General features: G+C 60.7%; 8 protein-coding genes across 8 annotated transcripts; 5 read left to right on the forward strand and 3 right to left on the reverse strand.

The window, feature by feature from the left end:
* Window positions 1–116: 116 nt before the first annotated feature.
* Window positions 117–970, reverse strand: THITE_2116226 (uncharacterized protein). Its single transcript, XM_003653622.1, has 2 exons — window positions 635–970; window positions 117–577 (listed from the first exon to the last, which is right to left on the reverse strand). Exons 1-2 carry the CDS (start codon window positions 820–822, stop codon window positions 475–477), a joined length of 291 nt encoding a protein of 96 aa, XP_003653670.1. The 5' UTR covers window positions 823–970; the 3' UTR covers window positions 117–474.
* Window positions 971–2693: 1723 nt separating this feature from the next.
* On the forward strand, window positions 2694–4238 carry THITE_2116227 (uncharacterized protein). The gene is made up of 4 exons (XM_003653623.1): window positions 2694–2975; window positions 3042–3316; window positions 3379–3602; window positions 3671–4238. The coding sequence occupies exons 1-4, from the start codon at window positions 2875–2877 to the stop codon at window positions 4025–4027; spliced, it is 957 nt and encodes a 318-aa protein (XP_003653671.1). The 5' UTR covers window positions 2694–2874; the 3' UTR covers window positions 4028–4238.
* Window positions 4239–5168: 930 nt separating this feature from the next.
* On the forward strand, window positions 5169–5965 carry THITE_2088824 (uncharacterized protein; the record flags this gene model as incomplete). Its single annotated transcript, XM_003653624.1, has 2 exons — window positions 5169–5463; window positions 5493–5965. The coding sequence occupies 2 exons, from the start codon at window positions 5169–5171 to the stop codon at window positions 5963–5965; spliced, it is 768 nt and encodes a 255-aa protein (XP_003653672.1).
* An 891-nt stretch (window positions 5966–6856) lies between these two features.
* On the forward strand, window positions 6857–8019 carry THITE_2144725 (uncharacterized protein; the record flags this gene model as incomplete). The annotated part of the gene is made up of 4 exons (XM_003653625.1): window positions 6857–7348; window positions 7382–7461; window positions 7545–7826; window positions 7908–8019. 4 exons carry the CDS (start codon window positions 6857–6859, stop codon window positions 8017–8019), a joined length of 966 nt encoding a protein of 321 aa, XP_003653673.1.
* Window positions 8020–9476: 1457 nt separating this feature from the next.
* Window positions 9477–10091, reverse strand: THITE_2116229 (uncharacterized protein; the record flags this gene model as incomplete). The annotated part of the gene is made up of 2 exons (XM_003653626.1): window positions 9932–10091; window positions 9477–9859 (listed from the first exon to the last, which is right to left on the reverse strand). Coding segments are annotated over exons 1-2 (244 nt in total), but the record flags the coding sequence as incomplete, so codon positions are not given.
* Window positions 10092–10900: 809 nt separating this feature from the next.
* Window positions 10901–12533, reverse strand: THITE_2076111 (uncharacterized protein; the record flags this gene model as incomplete). The annotated part of the gene is made up of 2 exons (XM_003653627.1): window positions 12010–12533; window positions 10901–11935 (listed from the first exon to the last, which is right to left on the reverse strand). Exons 1-2 carry the CDS (start codon window positions 12388–12390, stop codon window positions 10901–10903), a joined length of 1416 nt encoding a protein of 471 aa, XP_003653675.1. The 5' UTR covers window positions 12391–12533.
* Window positions 12534–13897: 1364 nt separating this feature from the next.
* Window positions 13898–15340, forward strand: THITE_65985 (uncharacterized protein; the record flags this gene model as incomplete). Its single annotated transcript, XM_003653628.1, has 2 exons — window positions 13898–14990; window positions 15056–15340. 2 exons carry the CDS (start codon window positions 13898–13900, stop codon window positions 15178–15180), a joined length of 1218 nt encoding a protein of 405 aa, XP_003653676.1. The 3' UTR covers window positions 15181–15340.
* Window positions 15341–16198: 858 nt separating this feature from the next.
* On the forward strand, window positions 16199–18527 carry THITE_2044936 (glycoside hydrolase family 3 protein; the record flags this gene model as incomplete). Its single annotated transcript, XM_003653629.1, has 2 exons — window positions 16199–17996; window positions 18115–18527. The coding sequence occupies 2 exons, from the start codon at window positions 16199–16201 to the stop codon at window positions 18525–18527; spliced, it is 2211 nt and encodes a 736-aa protein (XP_003653677.1).
* Between the last annotated feature and the right edge of the window lie 301 nt (window positions 18528–18828).

The raw sequence follows: 18828 nt of genomic DNA on the forward strand, positions 1-18828 counted from the left end.
AGCCTTTGCCAAGCCAATGCAAATTCCACGGTCGATCTCTGCACAACCAGAACAGGAGACATGCCGTGGGGGCATTGTCTGATATGGAGAATCGCTCCGCAGGCAGCAGGTCGAGGTGAGGAACAACAACAGGGCGAGCCGCCCGTTCCGCTGGAGCAATTTATGAGAAAATGACTCGCTTCTTTTCAGCAATATTCAGTAATCATCAAATCGGAGAATCCAGAAAATAGAAAACCTCCTTCCTGGCTTATCGCATTGCGCGGGCGTTGTCCTAAGTAATGGTTGTGCAGAACATTGTCTTGCGAGCGTCTGGAAGGAAAAGCGAGAGAGAAACAATGCTGAGCATTCCCCACGGTACGCCTGAACACTTGCTGCTATTGCACAGAAAGAAGACTGCACACCCCTCCGTTCCAACTCCTCTGGCATTCATCCGAATCGTCGTTCTCCCAGGGTCGATGCATACAGTCTAGCCATCTAACGATAGACGTGCTTGGTGGTGATGTGGTTGCCGGCAGCATCCTGATACACAGTGGTGTAGTGCGGGTAAGAGTCCTTCTTGCTGGGATGCTCGGTTTCCCTGATATTCTGAGTTAATATTGCCAAGCAGCTCGTGCACAGCTCAAGGTCTACTCACGTCATAATGGCAATCGCAGCATTAGCTGGGATAGGGGCCTTTTCCAAAGCCGTGGCGAATTCCTCTTGGATCTCGGGCGACAGCAACACGCGGTGCCAGGCGTCAGTTTTTGTAGCGTACTTGGCCGTGATGGCTCGACCACCGTTTATGACAGTCCGGATGACGGAACTAGAGATCACTTTCGGCATCTTCGAAGACAATGTGAGAAGAAAGCTGGGACTCAACGCTGGGGCTCGGTGGACTGAATGGATGTGTAAGATTGCGCTTTTGGAGGCTGAAGGGACATGGTCACAGCAGTGGGAAGTTCGATGCCCTTATATGCCCCATGGCTCCACGCCGCGAGCTTGAAAATGGATTCATATTTCCATCGCACTTGATCCAACATTGCTGGCCTCCGGCAGCACGGCCTCGATCCCGCCCTCGTTGCTCTCAATAGCGTCCAAGGAGCCGCTGACGAGAATGAATCACGACCAGGCCAAGTAGCCGCCGACCGGGCTGGGCTGGAGGGACCTACGTGCAGCTTCTCCTCCATGCCATTGAACCTGATGTTCCTCCACCTGCTTGTCTCACACGACAGAATATCTCGCCAGTCTAGCGGCCATGATTGGCCTGGTTCGTGACGCGAATGCGAGGGCTGTCACACCACGACGCCTTCCATCACGGCGCCTACAGGCCTATTTTGGACATAGCCGTGGCCAAACAAATGCGGCCGTGGCGCTTGACGTCCCCTGTTCCCGCAGAGGGACGTTCGCTTTGCAGGGGGCCGGACCTCATCCCCACATCGCCCGGGCGCTTCGCCCAGATGGTACCCGAGGTAGACTTTGGCGCCCCGCTAGATACTAGCCTACTATAGCGCACCACAGGGGGTTTGCCAAAATAGTTATAGCGCCTATCTCCTTGGTCAGGGACAGTCCGACAGACCGAAATATTTCCCTTAGGAGAAGAATATACGTTCAACTCTCCTTCTAGAGATAATCTTCAACCGAAAATATTTCTTCCTGAAAATGATCCCTTCTCTTAAAGATGTTCTCTTACACTGAGGGATGTTCTCTCACTTACATTGTGCTTTAAGAGCTAGGAGAATTTCGTCTAGGCGACTTTCGTAGCGACGACCCCAGTAAAATGACTAACAGCTCCAGTAGAATGACTACGCGCGTCGGGGTGGCCCGTGCGCCACCACCAAAATCAGGGAGCACAAGTCGACATAGCCCCTAGCCAATGCATCACCATAGAAAACGCCCATACGCCTACAGGGCATACGTATCGTAAATGCTCAGTGTTGAAGCCCTGTCGAGGAGCTTTAAATGGACGGTTTTCTTTCGTAGTTTGGCCTAGTATTGGGCGAGCAATTGAGGGTTGCTTTGTGGTGGTTGCTATCGTGGTCGGAGTGACATGTGACTCCAGTACAGTACCTGAGTACTTACCGTAGGGCAGAGTGGTGATACGCGCTCCAGAGTTTTGGTGGTGGCGCACGGGCCACCCCTGATTTTGGTGGTAGGGCACGGGCCAACACCCCTGATTTTGGTGGTGGTGCACGGGCCACCCCGACGCGTGTAGTCATTCTACTGGAGCTGTGTAGTCATTTTACTGGGGTCGTCGTAGCGATGGTCTTGGAAAATTGAACATTCTACGACTCTGTGATCCAATTCGTGCTCCAAGAAGGTAGTGGAGACCATGTCGACAACCCCCGGTGGCGCGCTATGGTATGTACTAGCGTAGGTACTATGTAAGGTACCTACCTAGGTACCTATTCCACACAGTACACTCAGTGTACCTAAATACCTAGCGAACAGGCTGGCATATGGGAGTGGGCCACTGGTAAGAATAGGTATCTAGCCCCAGCACTAACAGCTGGATTGAGCCGGGAATTACCTGGGTATTATTAGCACAGAGGCTTAATTTGCATGCAGCCCCTAACAGCGGCCTGCCCGCTTTGCTTGCCCGTTTGCTACCTTAGTTATGCGAGTACGGAGTGTGTTAACGTTACCCTAGTGTACTTTCTTTTAGGCGCATACCTGGTAGTACCATAATTGTGCACGGGCCGCAGCTTTGTCCCATCGGCTTCAATGGCTGGCCAACGAGGCGAATCCGCGAACCGACCGACGCACATTCTTCAAGGCAGCATTTCCAACCACCACTTTCCCTCGTGCTGAGTTATGTGTGTTCTCCGCGCGATGTATTTCAATCGTCTTGCCCGCACAGCATACCTCAGTCGACTGGGCTCCCGTAACAGCTTCAGAATGGCATCCACCATTGTTGGAGCATCAGGCCGCGAGTACATCCAAGGCGAGGTTCTCCAGCGCGATCCCAAGGATAACAAACCTCGCATCTTCAAAGCCGGGTACGTTCAAAACCCCATGTGCCCAAGCATAGCTCGGTGGTAAAAAATCTGACCATTGCCACTCAGGTGTGGAAATGAGTCTTTTGTCTTCAAACACGTGTCTCAGCCCTTCTATGATCTGTCCCAGCAACTCGCTCTGGAGTTTGCAGGCTCTGGTCGGCTGCGGATGCACGTGGATGCCAACCAGAACGAGCGCATCCTGGTGTATCCATACTTCAACAACACTCTCCTTGCCTTGATTAGAGAAGATCCGGACTTTCCTCCGGCAGAAAGGGTAAAAATCCTGCGCGTTGTTGCCGAGGCTATCCAAGAACTTCACTCCAAAGACTGGATCCACAACGGTGAGTAATTGATCTGCGGTTGGGCACTGGTCATCATTTTAACCACAAGACGGCCCTTGCAGATGTGAAACCTGACAACATCCTGGTGGACTGGGCCAGCGACGAAGATGGTAACAAGACGGTCACCAAGGCGGCGCTCGGCGACTTTGACATTGCGCTCAAGCTGAAGGATGGCAAGCCGCTCTACGGCCCTCATGCCGTGGGCAATGCCATGTGGCGAAGCCCTGAAGCCCAGACCGGACGGGGCGTGACAAAGGCGTCTGACGTCTTTTCCTTTGGACTCGTCGTAGGCGACCAAAATCCAATCTTTCTTCCCCTTGCACGAACGCCGCCGACGCTGACCTTCGTTTGCAGTGCATCTACGCTCTTGGAGGCGGCGACTTCCTGCTCCTGGACAACTACCAGGAGCTTGCCGAGCGAGGAATTAGCCCAGAGCAGGAGATTCTGACCAGACACTTTGCGTACTTCGGCCCCGTGACCGAGGGGCTCCTGACGCAAGTCAACAGCGAGGTTTGGTCCAGGGCTCTGGAGGCCGCGTCGAGGACGGGACAGCGCGCTGTGGAGGATAACCCTCTGCTGAGGTTCGAGTGCTGGGGGGAGGGCCTCGGCCCCGCGGCTGTCGACATGATCTCCGGCATGACAAGGCTTGACCCGGCCGCCAGGCTGACGATGGAGCAAGTCCTGGAGCATCCGTGGTGGACGGAGGAGTAATAGAGCATGACGAGCCCCGCACCGTTGGCTGGCGTGGCGTCTTAAAAGACTGGCGTAGGTAATTAGCCCCCACGACGGGCATCTCGACACTCCATTCCCGGCAGGCACCACAACGTGTTCTGCATCATCGCAGATTGAGACGACTATCGAGCTGGCTCTTTGCCACCCCCCTTTTGCGTATGGTGTAAGCCGTTGAATGCTTCATTGCCAGTAGCATCGTGGCTGTTGATCCTTCCCGTCAACAGCCAGCTTTGGCCCCCATGTGTCGCTTGCGAGGACTCGACTGTACTCGCAAACAACATTAAATCGCTCCGTACAAGTAGAAGACGTCTCTGGTTATGGCGCCAGCTACGCCTGACCCCGCTCAACGCGAAGCAGCGAGAGTGGTGGCTGACCGTGTCCTTCATACCTAGGTAACCAGGTGGTGTGGCCTTCCAGCTTGTGCGTCGATTCGCATGGTGGCGCTGCGGGAGGGGTGTTCAGGGGCCGAATTGAACTCGACAAGTTTGACAGTGCGTCCACTTCATGCTTCGATGGGCAAGCAGACCGGTCATAGCGTGGGTGTGCCACGCAGCCAGAACATCCGACTTGCTGCATCTCTACGTAGATGCCACTGAGAGTAAATCGTGTGACGCAGAGTCGAAGCGAGAAGTCGTCAATGAGTCAGCCAAGTGGGCTGCCGCTACTTATACTTGTACATGTACAACGTGGAGTTCAGTATCTCGCCCCAGGCTTTCGAAAATGCTGTGTGCTCCGTTCACGCATCCACGGCTGGCTCGGGGTCGAGTTGTCCCTCAGGTGCCTGGACGATGCCGAAACGGCTCTGATCCGGTCGCCTCTGAGCCGGCTTATCGCCATCCACGTTGGCTGCGGTGCTCTGTGTGTGCCGCGTTTCGAGTGCCACTGGAGCACACCGTCACACTGGCAGATTGATGGGTAGCAAGTCGAGTCACTCTGCTCTTCATGACCCTGCAACACAATGCAGCTCCGCGAGGTACAACACAGGAGACACCGGGGCATAAATAGTACGAGAACCGGCAGGCAACATACCCGTAGACTCTCCTTCGCAAAGCCATCATCGAGGGACACCACTTCACAATGTTCATGACAACTCGAACACTTAGAACCGACTCGCACAACAATGTCGTACAGCGGGAGCAGGCGTTCTCGCGACCCGCGACGGCGGTCGGCAGATCATGGCGATGACCTCGGTTCCGGCCGCGAGCTGGCGCTGTACAACCCGGTCGGCTGGGACGTGGCACCGTACGACGTGGCGCCGTACGACGCGGCGGCCGCCGAGTACCCCTACCAAGGGTCCATCCCGCGTCCACAGAGCCCCGCGGCGGCACTGCCCTCCATCACATCCAGCCGTCACCGCTCCCCTTCCCTCGTCAGGATCATCTCCTCCACCGCTCGCCTGACCATCACCTCGCCCCGTGCCCACAGCCGCCCCCCCGTTTCCCAGCCCCGAACCACCAGTTATTATCCCCCGCCATCCCGCACCGGCCGGCACCACCACCACCCCGGCACCGTAGCCGCCCGCCATCGCCACGCCGGCACCGCAGTCCTCCACCCCCGCGCCGGCACCGCAGCCGCCCACCATCGCCGTCGCGACACCGCACCACCACCAGGGCCCCGACCGTCGCCAGCGGCGCCGAGTACGAGTCCGACGGCCCGGACTACGGCGCGCTCGACCGCCACCCGCCGCCGTCGTTCCTGCGCGGCCCGCGCACGCGCGTCTTCATCAACGGGCGTGAGGTCGAGCCCGAGTTCCGGTACGAGATCGGCGGGACGGCGTACCCGGACGGCGCGTGGCTGTTTGACGGGCTCGCGCCGGCGAATTGGGGCTCGGGCGCAGGCGCGGGAGCGGGCGGCGGTGGGGATGGGGGCGGGAGTGGGAGTGGGAGGCACGACGGTGGTAGGAGGAGGAGGCGGTAGGTTGTGAGTATACAGGGGTGGGGGGGAGATGGAGGGAGGAGTTGTTGGCTCTGGGATTCTGTGGCGTTGTGAGAGGCCCTGCTGAGATGCGGAGAGAGAACTTACGGCCGGCGTTGGATTATTGCGTGTTGGATGGAGACGCGTGAACCCCGTACTTAGCCCTGGCTTTGCTTGAGTATGCTGAAATATCTGTGGTATTTCTCCATTTTACACCCAAGATTATTGACGAGCCTGGTGGTTTGCCTGACAAGGGTTCACCAGTGTCTGCCCTTTCATCCTTTGTTAACCCTGTTTTGGAGTTCTGCTCATGATCAAGCAGTCGGGAAGAGTATCTGCAGGAAGACTATCGCCTTCGTTTGAACCTGGGTGAACGGCCATACCGGCATTTTGCTATGACCGTGCAGGATCACTTTCCTCTGGATTGCCAAAATCGAGGAGCAAATGAGCAAATGCGGCAGCGCGCACATCGCCAGATGACGGCAACGGCTCCCAAAGCATTTGCCAACTTGCTTGAGTTGCGGTTCGAGAGACTTTGGACGACGTTCCAGGCCGGGATTAGGATGTTGGTTGGACGGGGCCGGAGCAGCCTTTTGCCCGGGCCTCGGACTCAGCCGTCGCCGGAATAAGCGAGGGCGCATTGGGAGTCCGAGGATCAGGATGTCGCCGACGCCAAGACGGACTTAGTTAGACCAGGCAGGCCTTCTGACGCAACAGCTGTCTAGGTAGGTATCTTTCAGTTTATCTCTGGGAGGCCGGCAGATTGAGATTGCACTTCGATCAACTCACATCTTTCGGACGAAGTGATGGTCGACAACCAAGCTTGAAGACTTTGAGCGCGCCCACTTACACCACCACACATTCAAGGCTGCCATCGCCGACCGACCGCCCGCCATGTCCCTCAGCGACTTCCTCGGCTTCCTCCACTCCCAGCTCCGCGTCACGCTCCCCGAGCCGATCACGCGCTTCACCAACCAGACCATCATCGTGACGGGCGCCAACAGCGGCATCGGCCTGGCCGCAGCCCGCCAGCTCGTGAGTCTCGACGCGGGCCGGGTCATCCTGGCGGTGCGCTCGCTCGAGCGAGGCGAGGCGGCGGTGCGCGACATCGCCGCGTCGACGGGCCGCGCGGGCGTCGCCGAGGCGTGGGAGCTCGACCTGGCGCGCTACGCGTCCGTCGAGGCGTTCGCGCGCAGGGTCATCGCCGAGCTGCCGCGCGTCGACGTGTTGCTTGCCAACGCGGGCCTGTACCACTTCGCGTTCGAGCGCGCCGAGGATGACGAGACCACCATCACCGTCAACGTGGTCAGCCACATGCTGCTGGCGCTGCTGCTGCTGCCGCGCATGAGGGAGACGGCCGCCCGGCACCGGGCCGGCAGGCCCGCGGTGATCAGCTTCACCGGCTCGTTCACCCACTAGATGACGCAGTTCCCGGAGAGGCGGTCGCCGAATATCTTTGCCGACTTGGCGGATGAGGGGAAGGCGAGGATGCAGGAGAGGTTGGTCACCTAATAAGTGTACTCACTGGGCTTGACAGAAACTTGACGAGAGAGTGTGCCCCGACTGATCAGCGGCTATGTAGATACTTTGTCTCCAAGCTCATCCAGCTGCTGACGGCCCGCGAGTTTGCCAGCGAGCTCACCAAGTCGACGAAGCCCGGCCAGGTCATCACCTCGGTCATCAACCCCGGCTTTGTCGCCACCGACATCATGCGACACGCCGGCCTGGCCTTCCAGATATACCAGGCCGTCTTACGGAGGATAACGGCCCGAACCCCCGAGGAAGGGGGTTGGACGCTGGTCCACGCGGCCGAGGGGGCCGAGGAGACGCACGGGCAGTACCTGGATGACTGCAAAGTTGGGAAGTAAGTTCCCTTTGGTTCGGGCACGACGGAGCACCGGGTCCAGAAGAATCGACGTGGATGCTGACGTGATTGATCCCACAGGCCATCGGCGTTTGTCCTTAGTCCGGAAGGCGAGGCCACGCAGAAACAGCTCTGGCGGGAACTGCTCGACAAGCTGGAGAAGATCCACCCGGGCATCGCCCAGAACATATGAGTTGGTGTTACGTAGGAGAATCTTTCCCGGGCAAGTCGGAGATCTTCCGCCTCGATTCTAGTCCGGCGATCTGCTGAGGGCTTGAATGTGTATTGGTCGTGGGAGAACTGTGCAGACGTGGATGGCAAGAGTCGTCACTGGCCGTGCCGAGGCCTCATCGAATCCCCCCAGCCTCGTGGCACTTAAAATGGCTTGCTATGCCAGGCCGGGAGGCGCCGTCAGGGAGGGGCAGCGGCTCGATATCCCTCCGCATTGTCAAGAATGCCTCCTGGCTCCTAGGTGTGTACCATGGAATGGACAGATGCCCACGTGTTTCCCCATGTTTCCCCGCGTTTCTCCATGCATCCTCAGTCCAATGGTTCCATCCACCCACTTCGATTCCGTGGTTCCGGTCGAGCCTGGCCGCAGCTTGGCTAACAGCGGTTTGGTTGATTTACGTAAGTCCTACCCGTCTTCCACGGGTGCGTTCAGCGAGAGCGGGATGAAAGACGTCTCCTTAGCAAAGAATGCCGAGGCTCCCAGTCAGTTATCGTTCGCGCTTCTCCAATACAGATAAGCCCAGAGTCCATCTGATGTAGCTTTCCGAGGCCTGAGAGCACAGAGAGTCATCAAGCCGAGGAGAGTAGCCTCGAAATGGTAGGGGGTGGAGTGTGTTTGACTACCTAATAGCCTTCAATATCAAGTCAAAGTTGATTGTTTCCGGAGAGAAATCGACTTCACCCAGCAGTCAGACAAATCACGAGATGTCATGCTCCCGCGGCACGCTCCGCAGCAAGCTCCTGCCAAGCCCAACTGCCGTGTAACTCGGAGGATGCTGCAGCCAAGCACTGCCGAGCCTTGTTTTAGCCACCGAGACCTCCCGAACAGGAAGGGGGATGTGACCGATGAGCAGCGGCACTTTCGCTGCCCTTCCCCGGGTGAGGATGGATCGGCTATGCCGGGACACCGATGTGGCAGTTGCTCTCTCTCGGAGCCTGGAGAGGGTGCAATCGTGGAGGTGACCGACAAATGGGAGCGTGTTCCGCTCGCAGCAGCAGCACGGTGGCCCAGCTGGCTGTGTTGGTTGGCAGTGGGACGAACAAACCATGGGGGAGGTGAGACAGCCCAGCGAGCCCACCGAGACGAAACAGCGCCGCCAACTCGGCTGCGGCAATGGAGGGGCCAAGCGGAGTGAGGGAGGTCGTGTCGTGTGTACCTAGTGTAGCATCGCGCGTCCGCGTCCTGCCGAATCATCCAGCAGCGCCCACGCGCCACGGTGCCACAGCCCCGCGTATCGCCCGCATAATGCGCGCAACTTGCTCGCCCAGGCCGCCCGCCCGGACCGGGATCTGTTGGGAGGGTGGGAGCCGTTCCCATTCGCCCGCTGGACGCTCCACCTCCCGCTCCTGGAATGGTACGTAGCTTAACCCACCTCAGCTCTCGGCCAGTGACAAAGCCCAGATCGCCGGGCGGGAGCTGTCGTTCACCAAGTGGGGTCTCTCCGGGATGGGAGAGTCTGACTGTCTCCAGCGAGTGGAGGGAGGACGAGGAATGGAGAGGGGGGGAGGGCTATGCAGGAGAAGGAGGGTCAGCTGCCAGCCCCTCTTCTGCTCCTCCGGCGAGGTTAAATACAACCCCCAGTGCTGTTCCCCTCCCTCGGCTTCCCTCCTCCTCAGCAACAGGAACAGAACCAATCTCGAAAGCGAAAGCATCAACAACAAACCCACCACCGGTCATATCAACACCAATACGTCCATCACCATGTGCGGCGACAACTGCTCCTGCGGCGACAGCTGCACCTGCTCTGGCTGCGGCACCCACAACAAATAGAGGGCCATATCTCTCCCGTCTCCTCGGCAGGGTATGCCATGCCTCTTTCTCACCCATTCGATCCTGTTGCCCAGCTGACACCCTCCCGATCGCCGACAGACAGTGAGAATGGGATACTCTTTAGCGGCGACGGCGTGAAGACATGGAAGCAGCATGGGGCAGATTGGAAGATCTCGTTCAGGAGAGCAAGGAGGCGGCGGGATGTCATTCATTTCGGCGGCCATTGTGTGCTTGAGCGTAGAGACTGATTAGCACCTGATGCGAATTCATGTTCCGCTCGATTGCCTGCGATGCGCGGTTGCTCTCTTTGGACCAAGTGACGAATTGAGAGCTGAGAGAGAGAGAGTGTGTGTGTGTGATAGCAGCGTAAATGAGCTCGCACTGGCCGTTACCAACATGATTACAGGCGCATTCGCCTGTCAGTAGAAGAAACCTCCCTCGGACGCCCCCTCGCCACGCAAACGGTATGAACACAGAGAGGTATCAAAGCGTGAGGGCCCCGGGATAAGCACCGTTCCCCAAAAAGAGAGCACCTTGCCCATGAAACAGCGACAGCAAGCCCGCCGCACACCAGTCCTGGGCATCGAAAACAGAAATAACCACCCCAAGACATAAGGTAGCCAGCCCATCCCCATCACCAGCAACAGCCAGTCTCAGCCATGAACCCACCGCCCAGTAAACGCCACCATGCAAAGCCACCGAGGGGAATCCGCACAGAATAAGTAAGCACCGAGCAAGTAAGCCTCCAGAAGAGCCATCCAGAAAGCAAAAGCAAAGCAAGCAACCGTCCCAAAGTCAAGCAAGCCAGCCCAAGACCCGGATTCGTCCCTCCCATCATCATCATCTCTCGTTCATGCGGTGTGCCGCTCCGATTCACCTCCACGCATCCCACATTTCCGATATGTGTGCCGTGGAACCAAGCGAAGGAAGCCCAAGCTCCAAGCGCGCGAGGGGCCCTCAACAAACCAGGCCCAACTCGCCCTATTCACAAGCGCCAAAATATCCCAAGCCTTCCAAACCACTCCCCGTCCAACTGCACCTCCTCGACAAAACGGAGAAGCAGGCGGGCGGGCTACACAATCCGATTATGCACCTCGCGCAGGCGCTTGACCCAGTGGCGGCGCAGCGCGTCGGGCATCTTGCAGAACACCATGGCCTTGTTCTCGTCCGTCAGCACCTTCTCGGCGATCTTGAGCTGCAGGTCCATGTCCTCGCCCGCGAAGTCGCGGAAGAACAGGTCCATCGCCTGCTCCTGCCAGCCCGGCGCCGGCTTGCCGGCTCCGCGCGGCGGGGCGCCGCCGCCGGCGGCCACCGCGGCCGCGGCGGCGGACAGGAGGTGGTGCAGCGTTTCGGTGAGGGCGGCGGCCGCCGCCGCGGTTGCTGGGCCGGCTGTTGCGGCGGCGCCGGCGGCGCTGGTTGTGGTGCTGCCGCTGGCCGTTGGCAGGGCAGAGGTCGATGCGGATGTCGGAGTGGATGAAGGGCCGCCTGCGGTGCCGGCGGCGTGCGAGGCTTGTTGTGCTTGCGGTTGTTGTTGGTGGTGTTGTTGCTGCTGCTGTTGCTGCTGCTGCTGCTGCTGCTGCTGTTGTTGCTGTTGCTGTTTCTGCTGTGACAGGTCGAGGTAGCCCGGAGCCGCCGTACGGCGCCGCTTATCGGGTGGTTGGCCTGGCGCGTTGGGATTACTCTCAGGCGCCTGCAGGCGCTTGCGTGTTTGGAGGGCATTCTCTTCGGGCGGGGTCAGCGCCGAGGCGGAGGAGACGGATGACCGCGGGGGTGGCGGCGGCGGCATCGAGGTCGTGGGACCGCGCGTCAGCTGTTGAGGCTGCGGAGGGTGGGCGGCCATCGGCGTCGGCATGGGGGCGGGCGGCAAGGCCGGGGGCATGTGCGTTTGGCTGGGGTTGATGTAGGCCGTGTCGGTGAGCAGATCCATGATGGCGTTGTTCGGCGCCTCAGACTCGTCGCCCCCGTTCATCGTTTCGGTGTTCTTTTTGCGCGGCTTGGTGAGACGCTTCGGAGCGCCGCCGGAGCCAATAACGTCGGGAAAGAGGATCTCGTAGTATTCTTCGTGCTCGAACGGGCGCGCGCGGAGGGAGCGAGCGAGGGGCTCTTTCTGCAGCACACACAGCGCACATGCACCGTCAGCGCCTTTCCTGGCCAGGGCAACCGCAACCTACAAATACCTACCTGGAGATGGCGCGCCCAAGCTTCTTCGGTGGCCGTCACGGTCCGGGTCTGCACGTTGTAGTAGAACTCGGGGTCCTCGCGCAGGCCGCGCCACAGGCGGTACTTCTTCCGGGCGTTGTCGGTCTTGTTGATCAGATGGCTCTTGTTGGCGTAGGCGCTGTGCTTCTCGATGAGGGCCTGCATGGCGCGCTCCCAGGCCTCGGGCTTGAAGGTGCTGCCATCGCGCAGGCCGAGCGAGACGGACTCGCACAGGGACCGGAAGAAGGTGGCCTCGAACTGGGGGGTCCAGGTGAAGCGCGGGCCGCGATGCTTGCCCGGGGCGGTCGCGGTCCTGCCGGTGGTCCCGGCCCCGGCGTTGGCCGAAAAGTCGTCGTCCGACATTGCGGACCGCGGGGGGGTGTGTGGAACCCTCGGAACGCTCTGGCGGACGGGGGGAACGGGGGGAACGGGGAAAGGCGCCGAGCGCGCGACGCGCGACTGCTGGTGGATGCGGGTGTCGGTGCGGGTACGGGTGCGGATCTGTGGCGATGGGGAGTTGTCCCGAAGGGGTGGGCTGCGGCGCGAAACGGAGGCGATCCCAAGGGCTGATAATCGATGCGATTCCAAGACTTGGCAGCCGCAAGCGCCCGACTGCTTTTCGATCGCGTTTTCTCCCCACTGTTCTTGACGGAGCTTGGCGCGCGTCGCTCAGCAAGTCAGTGTGGAACAGGAAAACACCACAACCGGGCCAGACATGTCTTATCAGCGCCGAAAGAATTGGGGGCCGTGGTTGGCTTGTCCGGGCACACCGTTTGGCGATGCCGAACGCTGGTGGCGTGCCTCCTCATGATTTGTTCAAAGCCTGGGACGGTGAAGCGGGGCCGGGTGGAAACGGAACGGTAGCGTGGGCGTCACGGGCGTCACGTGTGTCACGTGCAGTACGGAATAGACCCGCGAAAATGCTCGGCAAATCGCGGGGCATTTTCGTCTGTTTGGGCTCGCTGCTCTCTGCTTGTCCCTGTTTCTCATTCCTGCATATTCCGTCCTCCCGTCCGTTATGCCATGTCATTATCCACCCAGCACCCGCCCTTGGACATGCAGCACTGCTCATGTCTGACTTTGACATGCGGCTGTATGAGAAAGGCCCCTCCTTTGCGCAATGCTTGTCTTCCTTCTGCTCAGTTTGTCTTCTAGTCTTTTGTGAAGAGTGAATGCCACTCGTTCTCAGGCAGTCGCTTAGTTCGTTCTTGCTGCAAACCAACCTGGAGTTGTTGACCGTCACAGAAAGTCCGTTTGTTGCCTGGCATGCCTCCTGGAGTCCTGGACAGGGAACAGCATGTCTCTCTTGCTGCATTTTTGAATCGCCTCTGCCTCTGCATTCTTTGCTTTGATTTCATTTCCACTTCCAGCATCAGGGTGCATGCCAGCGCGCCGCCTGCCCGTCACGGCGCTGACAAGACAAGTCCAGAGTCCATGACACGCGCTGCTATACTAGTCGCCATGCCCGCGGAGTGAATCCCGGCTTTGCTGATTGACTGTGATTGCTTCTCTCACGCCTGGTTTTGTCTGATCGAAGTCTCTTTTTCAGACCCTGGCCCCTCCCCAGGCCGACCGCCCCCCCCCCCCCCCCTTCTCACCTTCCCTGGCGTGATTTCGCTCTCTCCTTTGCCTGCTATTGCGCTTTCCCAGAGCCCGCTTTGGTTCGTTCTGAGACGGGGCATCCCCTGCGCCTAGGCCTGCTGTTCCCCAGCTCTCCTCGTCCACTCTTTCGCCCTAAAACTCAATCCCTACACCCCTCCTCTTTCATACCCTAGAGCCCCCAGACCCGTAGACCCTAGACCCTAGACCCGTCCAAGCCATGCGGTCCATCCTCCACTCCCTTCTCCTGCTGCTCCTTTGGGCGCCGTGCATGTCTGCCTCGCCCTCGGGTGCGCAGAAACGCTCATTCACAGTCAAACGGCTCAGGAACCCGGCCTTCCAGCGGCATAACTGGCCGAGGGAGTTGTTGAGAACCTACCAGAAGTACCGGATGCCGATTCCTCAGGAGTTGCTCAGCTTCGTGGGAGACCAGACAGGAGAGGGCCTGCTGTCCGGGGCCTCGACCGGTGGCGGCGGTAAGCTCGAGCAGCCCAGCCGTGCTGACGTGTCCGGCGTCGGCTTGGTCGCGGCGACTCCAGTCAACGAAGATGCTGAGTACGTCTCGCCCATCAAGGTCGGCGGCCAGACCATCAACGTTGCTCTCGACTCCGGCTCGGCCGACCTCTGGGTGTTCAGCAGCCGCCTGCCTGCGTCCGACCTTGTTGGCCATCAGGCCTACAACTCCTCCCAGTCGTCATCCTTCCGCTCGCTCCCCGGGGCCAACTTCTCCATCCTCTACGCCGACGCCACCAGCGCGTCCGGCGACGTGGGAACCGACACCGTCGACGTGGGCGGCGCCACAGTGACGAGCCAAGCCGTTGGGATGGCGACCAGCGTGTCGTCCGCCTTCGCTGAGGACACCAACCTCAGCGGCTTGCTTGGCCTCGCCTTTTCCCAGCTCAGCACCATCAAGCCGACCAAGCAGAAAACCTTCTTCGAAAACGTCATGCCCTCGCTCGCCGAGCCCGTCTTCACCGCCGATCTGCGCAAGGACGCCGCCGGCGCCTTCGAATTTGGCCGCATCGACGGCTCCAAGTTCGTCGGAGCGCTCTCGTGGGCCCCGGTCAACACCTCCAGCGGCTTCTGGCAGGTGTCGACCCGCGGCTTTGCCGTGGGCAACACCCAGACCAGCCTGCCGGCCGCGGACGCCATCGTCGATACGGGCACTACCATAATGCTGGTGTCTGAGGAGATATCGGACGGCTACTACAGCCAGGTCCCCGGCGCCCAGCTGACGCCGGCCGCCGCCGGCATGACGTTCCCCTGCAACGCCACTCTTCCGGATCTGCTTGTCGATGTCGACGGCGTTTACACCGCCAGGGTCAAGGGTACCGACATCAACTTCGGCCCGCTCAACAGCACCGGTAAGTCGCCCCTCAGGGAGGCGTCGCCCTCAGGTGTAGTTACGCCCAAGGCTGATTCAGCGCAGAATGTTTCGGCGGCATCCAGCGTACCACGAACAAATTGCAGGTCTGGGGCGACGTCTTCATCCGGTCGCAGTTTGTTGTCTTTCACGGCGGCAACCAGTCACTGGGACTGGCACCGCACGTCTGACCGACCAACCCGTTGGTGCTGTACCGTTGGCTACCATATTGTACGTACCGATGCCCGAGCGCAACCTGAGAAGTTGGCAAATATAGCTACTGCAGCGGGGTACAACCTAGAAGAACAGCGGATGAGCGAAGCAGCTGGCTATGACAAAGATTTCAACGACTCTCCTTTCTTCCCCGAAGACGACGTGAGTTGGTCGCACAGGTAACGTGAGGACGCAGGCATCTTGTGTCCATTCAGCCCAACTTACGTGACGCTGTGCCGTGATGACTGGTTTTTTGAGGATCCCAAAGCTCCACTTTGTTGCTCAGTCTCATCCCCCTTTGGCACGTGCAAGTAGCCGGCGAAGACATCTCAAGGCGGTATACGGGACAAGCAGATCCGAACCAGCTGACGGGTCCGTTCTTAGCAGATCTTGGTATCGTCGGCATTAGCCCCAGCCTCTGCGGGGGTTGTCTGCCGGTCTTGACCCACTGGGCCCCGGAGGGAGACAGATTGCACCCCGGCCATAATTAATACCGGGCAATGCGGCCCGGCTCTCATCCTCCATGCCGTCCAATGCCGATCGAGCGCGATGGGCGACTGCACCCCAACATTTCCCTTGCGCGCCATTTGCGCTACCTCACGCGCCAAACACACCAACATCTCCACAGCTTCGAAGCCAACCGAATGCTACCCTTCGGCGCCATGGCGGCAGGGGCAGCCTTGGGTTCCGAGCGCCGAGGGCGCGGCCTACCTTGTGTGGGATGGCGACGCTCTGCCAGATCAGGTTGTCGATGGGCGTTGTGGGGCCGAATAACGTCCGGGCGGTTAAGTCCCGCCGAGCAGATTACACAATAAGGGAGCGGGCCATGGCTAGAGCTATCGGTATAAGGGCATGCCGCTCGAGGGCGTGGCGACGGCGGCCAAAGGCAACTCTGAGGGCCCATCCTGTCAAGGACTCAGCGACAGACTCCGTCGATCGAGCCGGCGCTCGAAAACAAGGAACACGCCCAGCCACTACCTGCAGTCGTTGCCCGCCATGGCGCTCCACGCCCTCGCGATGCTGGCGGCAGCCGTGCTCGCCCGGGCGGACGAGACGGGCAACAAGGTCCCGCGTGCGGCGCCGTCGGGCACCGCCGCCTGGGACGCCGCACACTCGTCGGCCGCCGCGGCCGTGGCCAAGATGTCGCAGCAGGACAAGATCAACATCGTCACCGGCGTCGGGTGGAACAAGGGCCCCTGCGTGGGCAACACGCCGGCCATCGGCTCCGTCGGCTACCCGGAGCTCTGCCTGCAGGACGGGCCGCTCGGCGTGCGCTACGGCACCGGCACCACGGCCTTCACGCCGGGCATCCAGGCGGCCTCGACCTGGGACGTCGAGCTGATCCGGCAGCGCGGCGAGTACCTGGGCGCCGAGGCCAAGGGGTGCGGCGTGCACGTGCTGCTGGGCCCCGTGGCCGGCCCGCTGGGCAAGAACCCGACGGGCGGGCGCAACTGGGAGGGCTTCGGCGTGGATCCGTACCTGGCGGGCATCGCCATGGCCGAGACGATCGAGGGCATGCAGTCCTCGGGCGTGCAGGCGTGCGCCAAGCACTACATCGCCAACGAGCAGGAGCTGAACCGCGACACCATGAGCTCCAACGTCGACGACCGCACGATGCACGAGCTGTACCTGTGGCCGTTCGCCGACGCCGTGCACGCCAACGTGGCCAGCGCCATGTGCAGCTACAACAAGCTCAACGGCTCGTGGGCCTGTGAGAGCGACCGGGCGCTCAACGGTCTGCTCAAGACGGAGCTCGGCTTCCGCGGCTACGTCATGAGCGACTGGGACGCCCAGCACACCACGGTCGGGTCGGCCAACGCGGGCCTGGACATGACCATGCCGGGGAGCGACTACAGCGGCAAGACGGTGCTGTGGGGCCCGCAGCTGAACAACGCCGTCAACAGCAACCAGGTGTCCAAGGCGCGGCTGGACGACATGGCGCAGCGCATCCTGGCGGCCTGGTACCTGGTCGGGCAGAACGCCGGCTACCCGGCCATCAACATCAAGGCCAGCGTGCAGGGCAACCACAAGGAGAACGTGCGGGCGATCGCGCGCGACGGCATCGTGCTGCTCAAGAACGACGGCGGCGTCCTGCCGCTCAAGAAGCCGGCCAAGCTGGCGCTCGTCGGGTCCGCCGCGGTCGCCAACCCCAACGGCATCAACTCGTGCAACGACCAGGGCTGCGACCAGGGCGCGCTCGGCATGGGCTGGGGCTCCGGCGCGGTCTACTACCCGTACATGGTGGCGCCGTACGACGCGCTCAAGGCGCGCGCGCAGAGCGACGGCACCACGCTGACGCTGCACAACTCGGACAGCACGAGCGGCGTGGCGAGCGCGGTCTCGGGCGCTGACGCCGCCATCGTCGTCATCACGGCCGACTCGGGCGAGGGCTACATCACGGTCGAGGGCAACGCGGGCGACCGGCAGAACCTGGACCCGTGGCACAACGGCAACGCGCTGGTGCAGGCGGTCGCGGCGGCCAACCCGAACACCATCGTGGTCGTGCACAGCGTCGGGCCCGTCATCCTCGAGACCATCCTCGCGACCGCCGGGGTCAAGGCGGTCGTGTGGGCGGGGCTGCCGAGCCAGGAGAACGGCAACGCGCTGGTCGACGTCCTGTACGGGCTCACCGCGCCGTCCGGAAAGCTGGTCTACACCATCGCCAAGCGGGCAGAGGACTACGGCACCGCCGTGGTGCGCGGCGACGACAACTACAGCGAGGGCCTGTTCGTCGACTACCGGCACTTTGACAACGCCAAGATCGAGCCGCGGTTTGAGTTTGGCTTTGGGCTGTGTGAGTGTCCTTCCTCCCCCCACCCCCCTTTTCCTTGCCCACTTCTTGCTCTGCATATATATCACCCACCGCCTTTAGCCACCATCACAGATGCTAGCCACTAACTCGCTGCTATTAGCATACACGAACTTCACCTACAGCAACCTGACCACCACGACCGCACCGACCCTGACCGCCGGCCCAGCCACGGGCGCCACCATCCCCGGCGGCCCGGCCGACCTGTGGGACACGGTCGCCACCGTGACGGCGACCATCACCAACAGCGGCGGCGTCGCCGGCGCCGAGGTCGCGCAGCTGTACCTGACCCTGCCGTCGTCGGCACCCGCCGCGCCGCCCCGGCAGCTGCGCGGCTTCGCCAAGCTGGCGCTGCAGCCCGGCGCCAGCGGCACCGCCACGTTCAACCTGCGCCGGCGCGACCTGAGCTACTGGGATGTCGGCTCGCAGCGGTGGGTCGTGCCGGCGGGCACGTTTGGGGTTGTTGTTGGGGCGAGCTCGAGGGATGGGCGGTTGGAGGGGAGTTTGGTCGTGTAGATGCGGGTGGCAGAGAGGAGGTTCAGTGTCATCGCAAGGACAGTGGAATCTGGGTGTTCACGCCTGTCTACCCGCGGTCAGTTGGCGCAATGATAGCTTTGCCATACTTCAGGAGTACTACTCATCAGTTGTTCGGATCACTTATCTAGGCGTATTGGGTATTGGGCTTCGAAAGAGCCGTCTCTCAAAGGACCAGCGCTCACATCGTGACACGTCAGCAGCACCGACTCCAGATCACAGTTGGGCACAGCCGTATCGAGAGATTCCACTTCCTGATTGCTGCCGTGGTTGCTCTGCCAAT

Source organism: Thermothielavioides terrestris, chromosome 2, assembly GCF_000226115.1.
Source record: "Thermothielavioides terrestris NRRL 8126 chromosome 2, complete sequence".
NCBI classification, from domain to species: Eukaryota; Fungi; Ascomycota; class Sordariomycetes; order Sordariales; family Chaetomiaceae; genus Thermothielavioides; species Thermothielavioides terrestris.

What these genes read in the sequence shown, in the direction of transcription:
- THITE_2116226 (XM_003653622.1), bottom strand. Translation starts at nt 822, where the DNA reads ATGCCGAAAGTGATCTCTAGTTCCGTCATCCGGACTGTCATAAACGGT. An exon ending in GCTGCGATTGCCATTATGAC is followed by an intron (nt 578 to 634) that starts GTGAGTAGACCT and finishes TCAGAATATCAG; the next exon opens with GGAAACCGAGCATCCCAGCA.
- THITE_2116227 (XM_003653623.1), top strand. Translation starts at nt 2,875, where the DNA reads ATGGCATCCACCATTGTTGGAGCATCAGGCCGCGAGTACATCCAAGGC. An exon ending in CCTCGCATCTTCAAAGCCGG is followed by an intron (nt 2,976 to 3,041) that starts GTACGTTCAAAA and finishes ATTGCCACTCAG; the next exon opens with GTGTGGAAATGAGTCTTTTG. An exon ending in TCTTTTCCTTTGGACTCGTC is followed by an intron (nt 3,603 to 3,670) that starts GTAGGCGACCAA and finishes CTTCGTTTGCAG; the next exon opens with TGCATCTACGCTCTTGGAGG.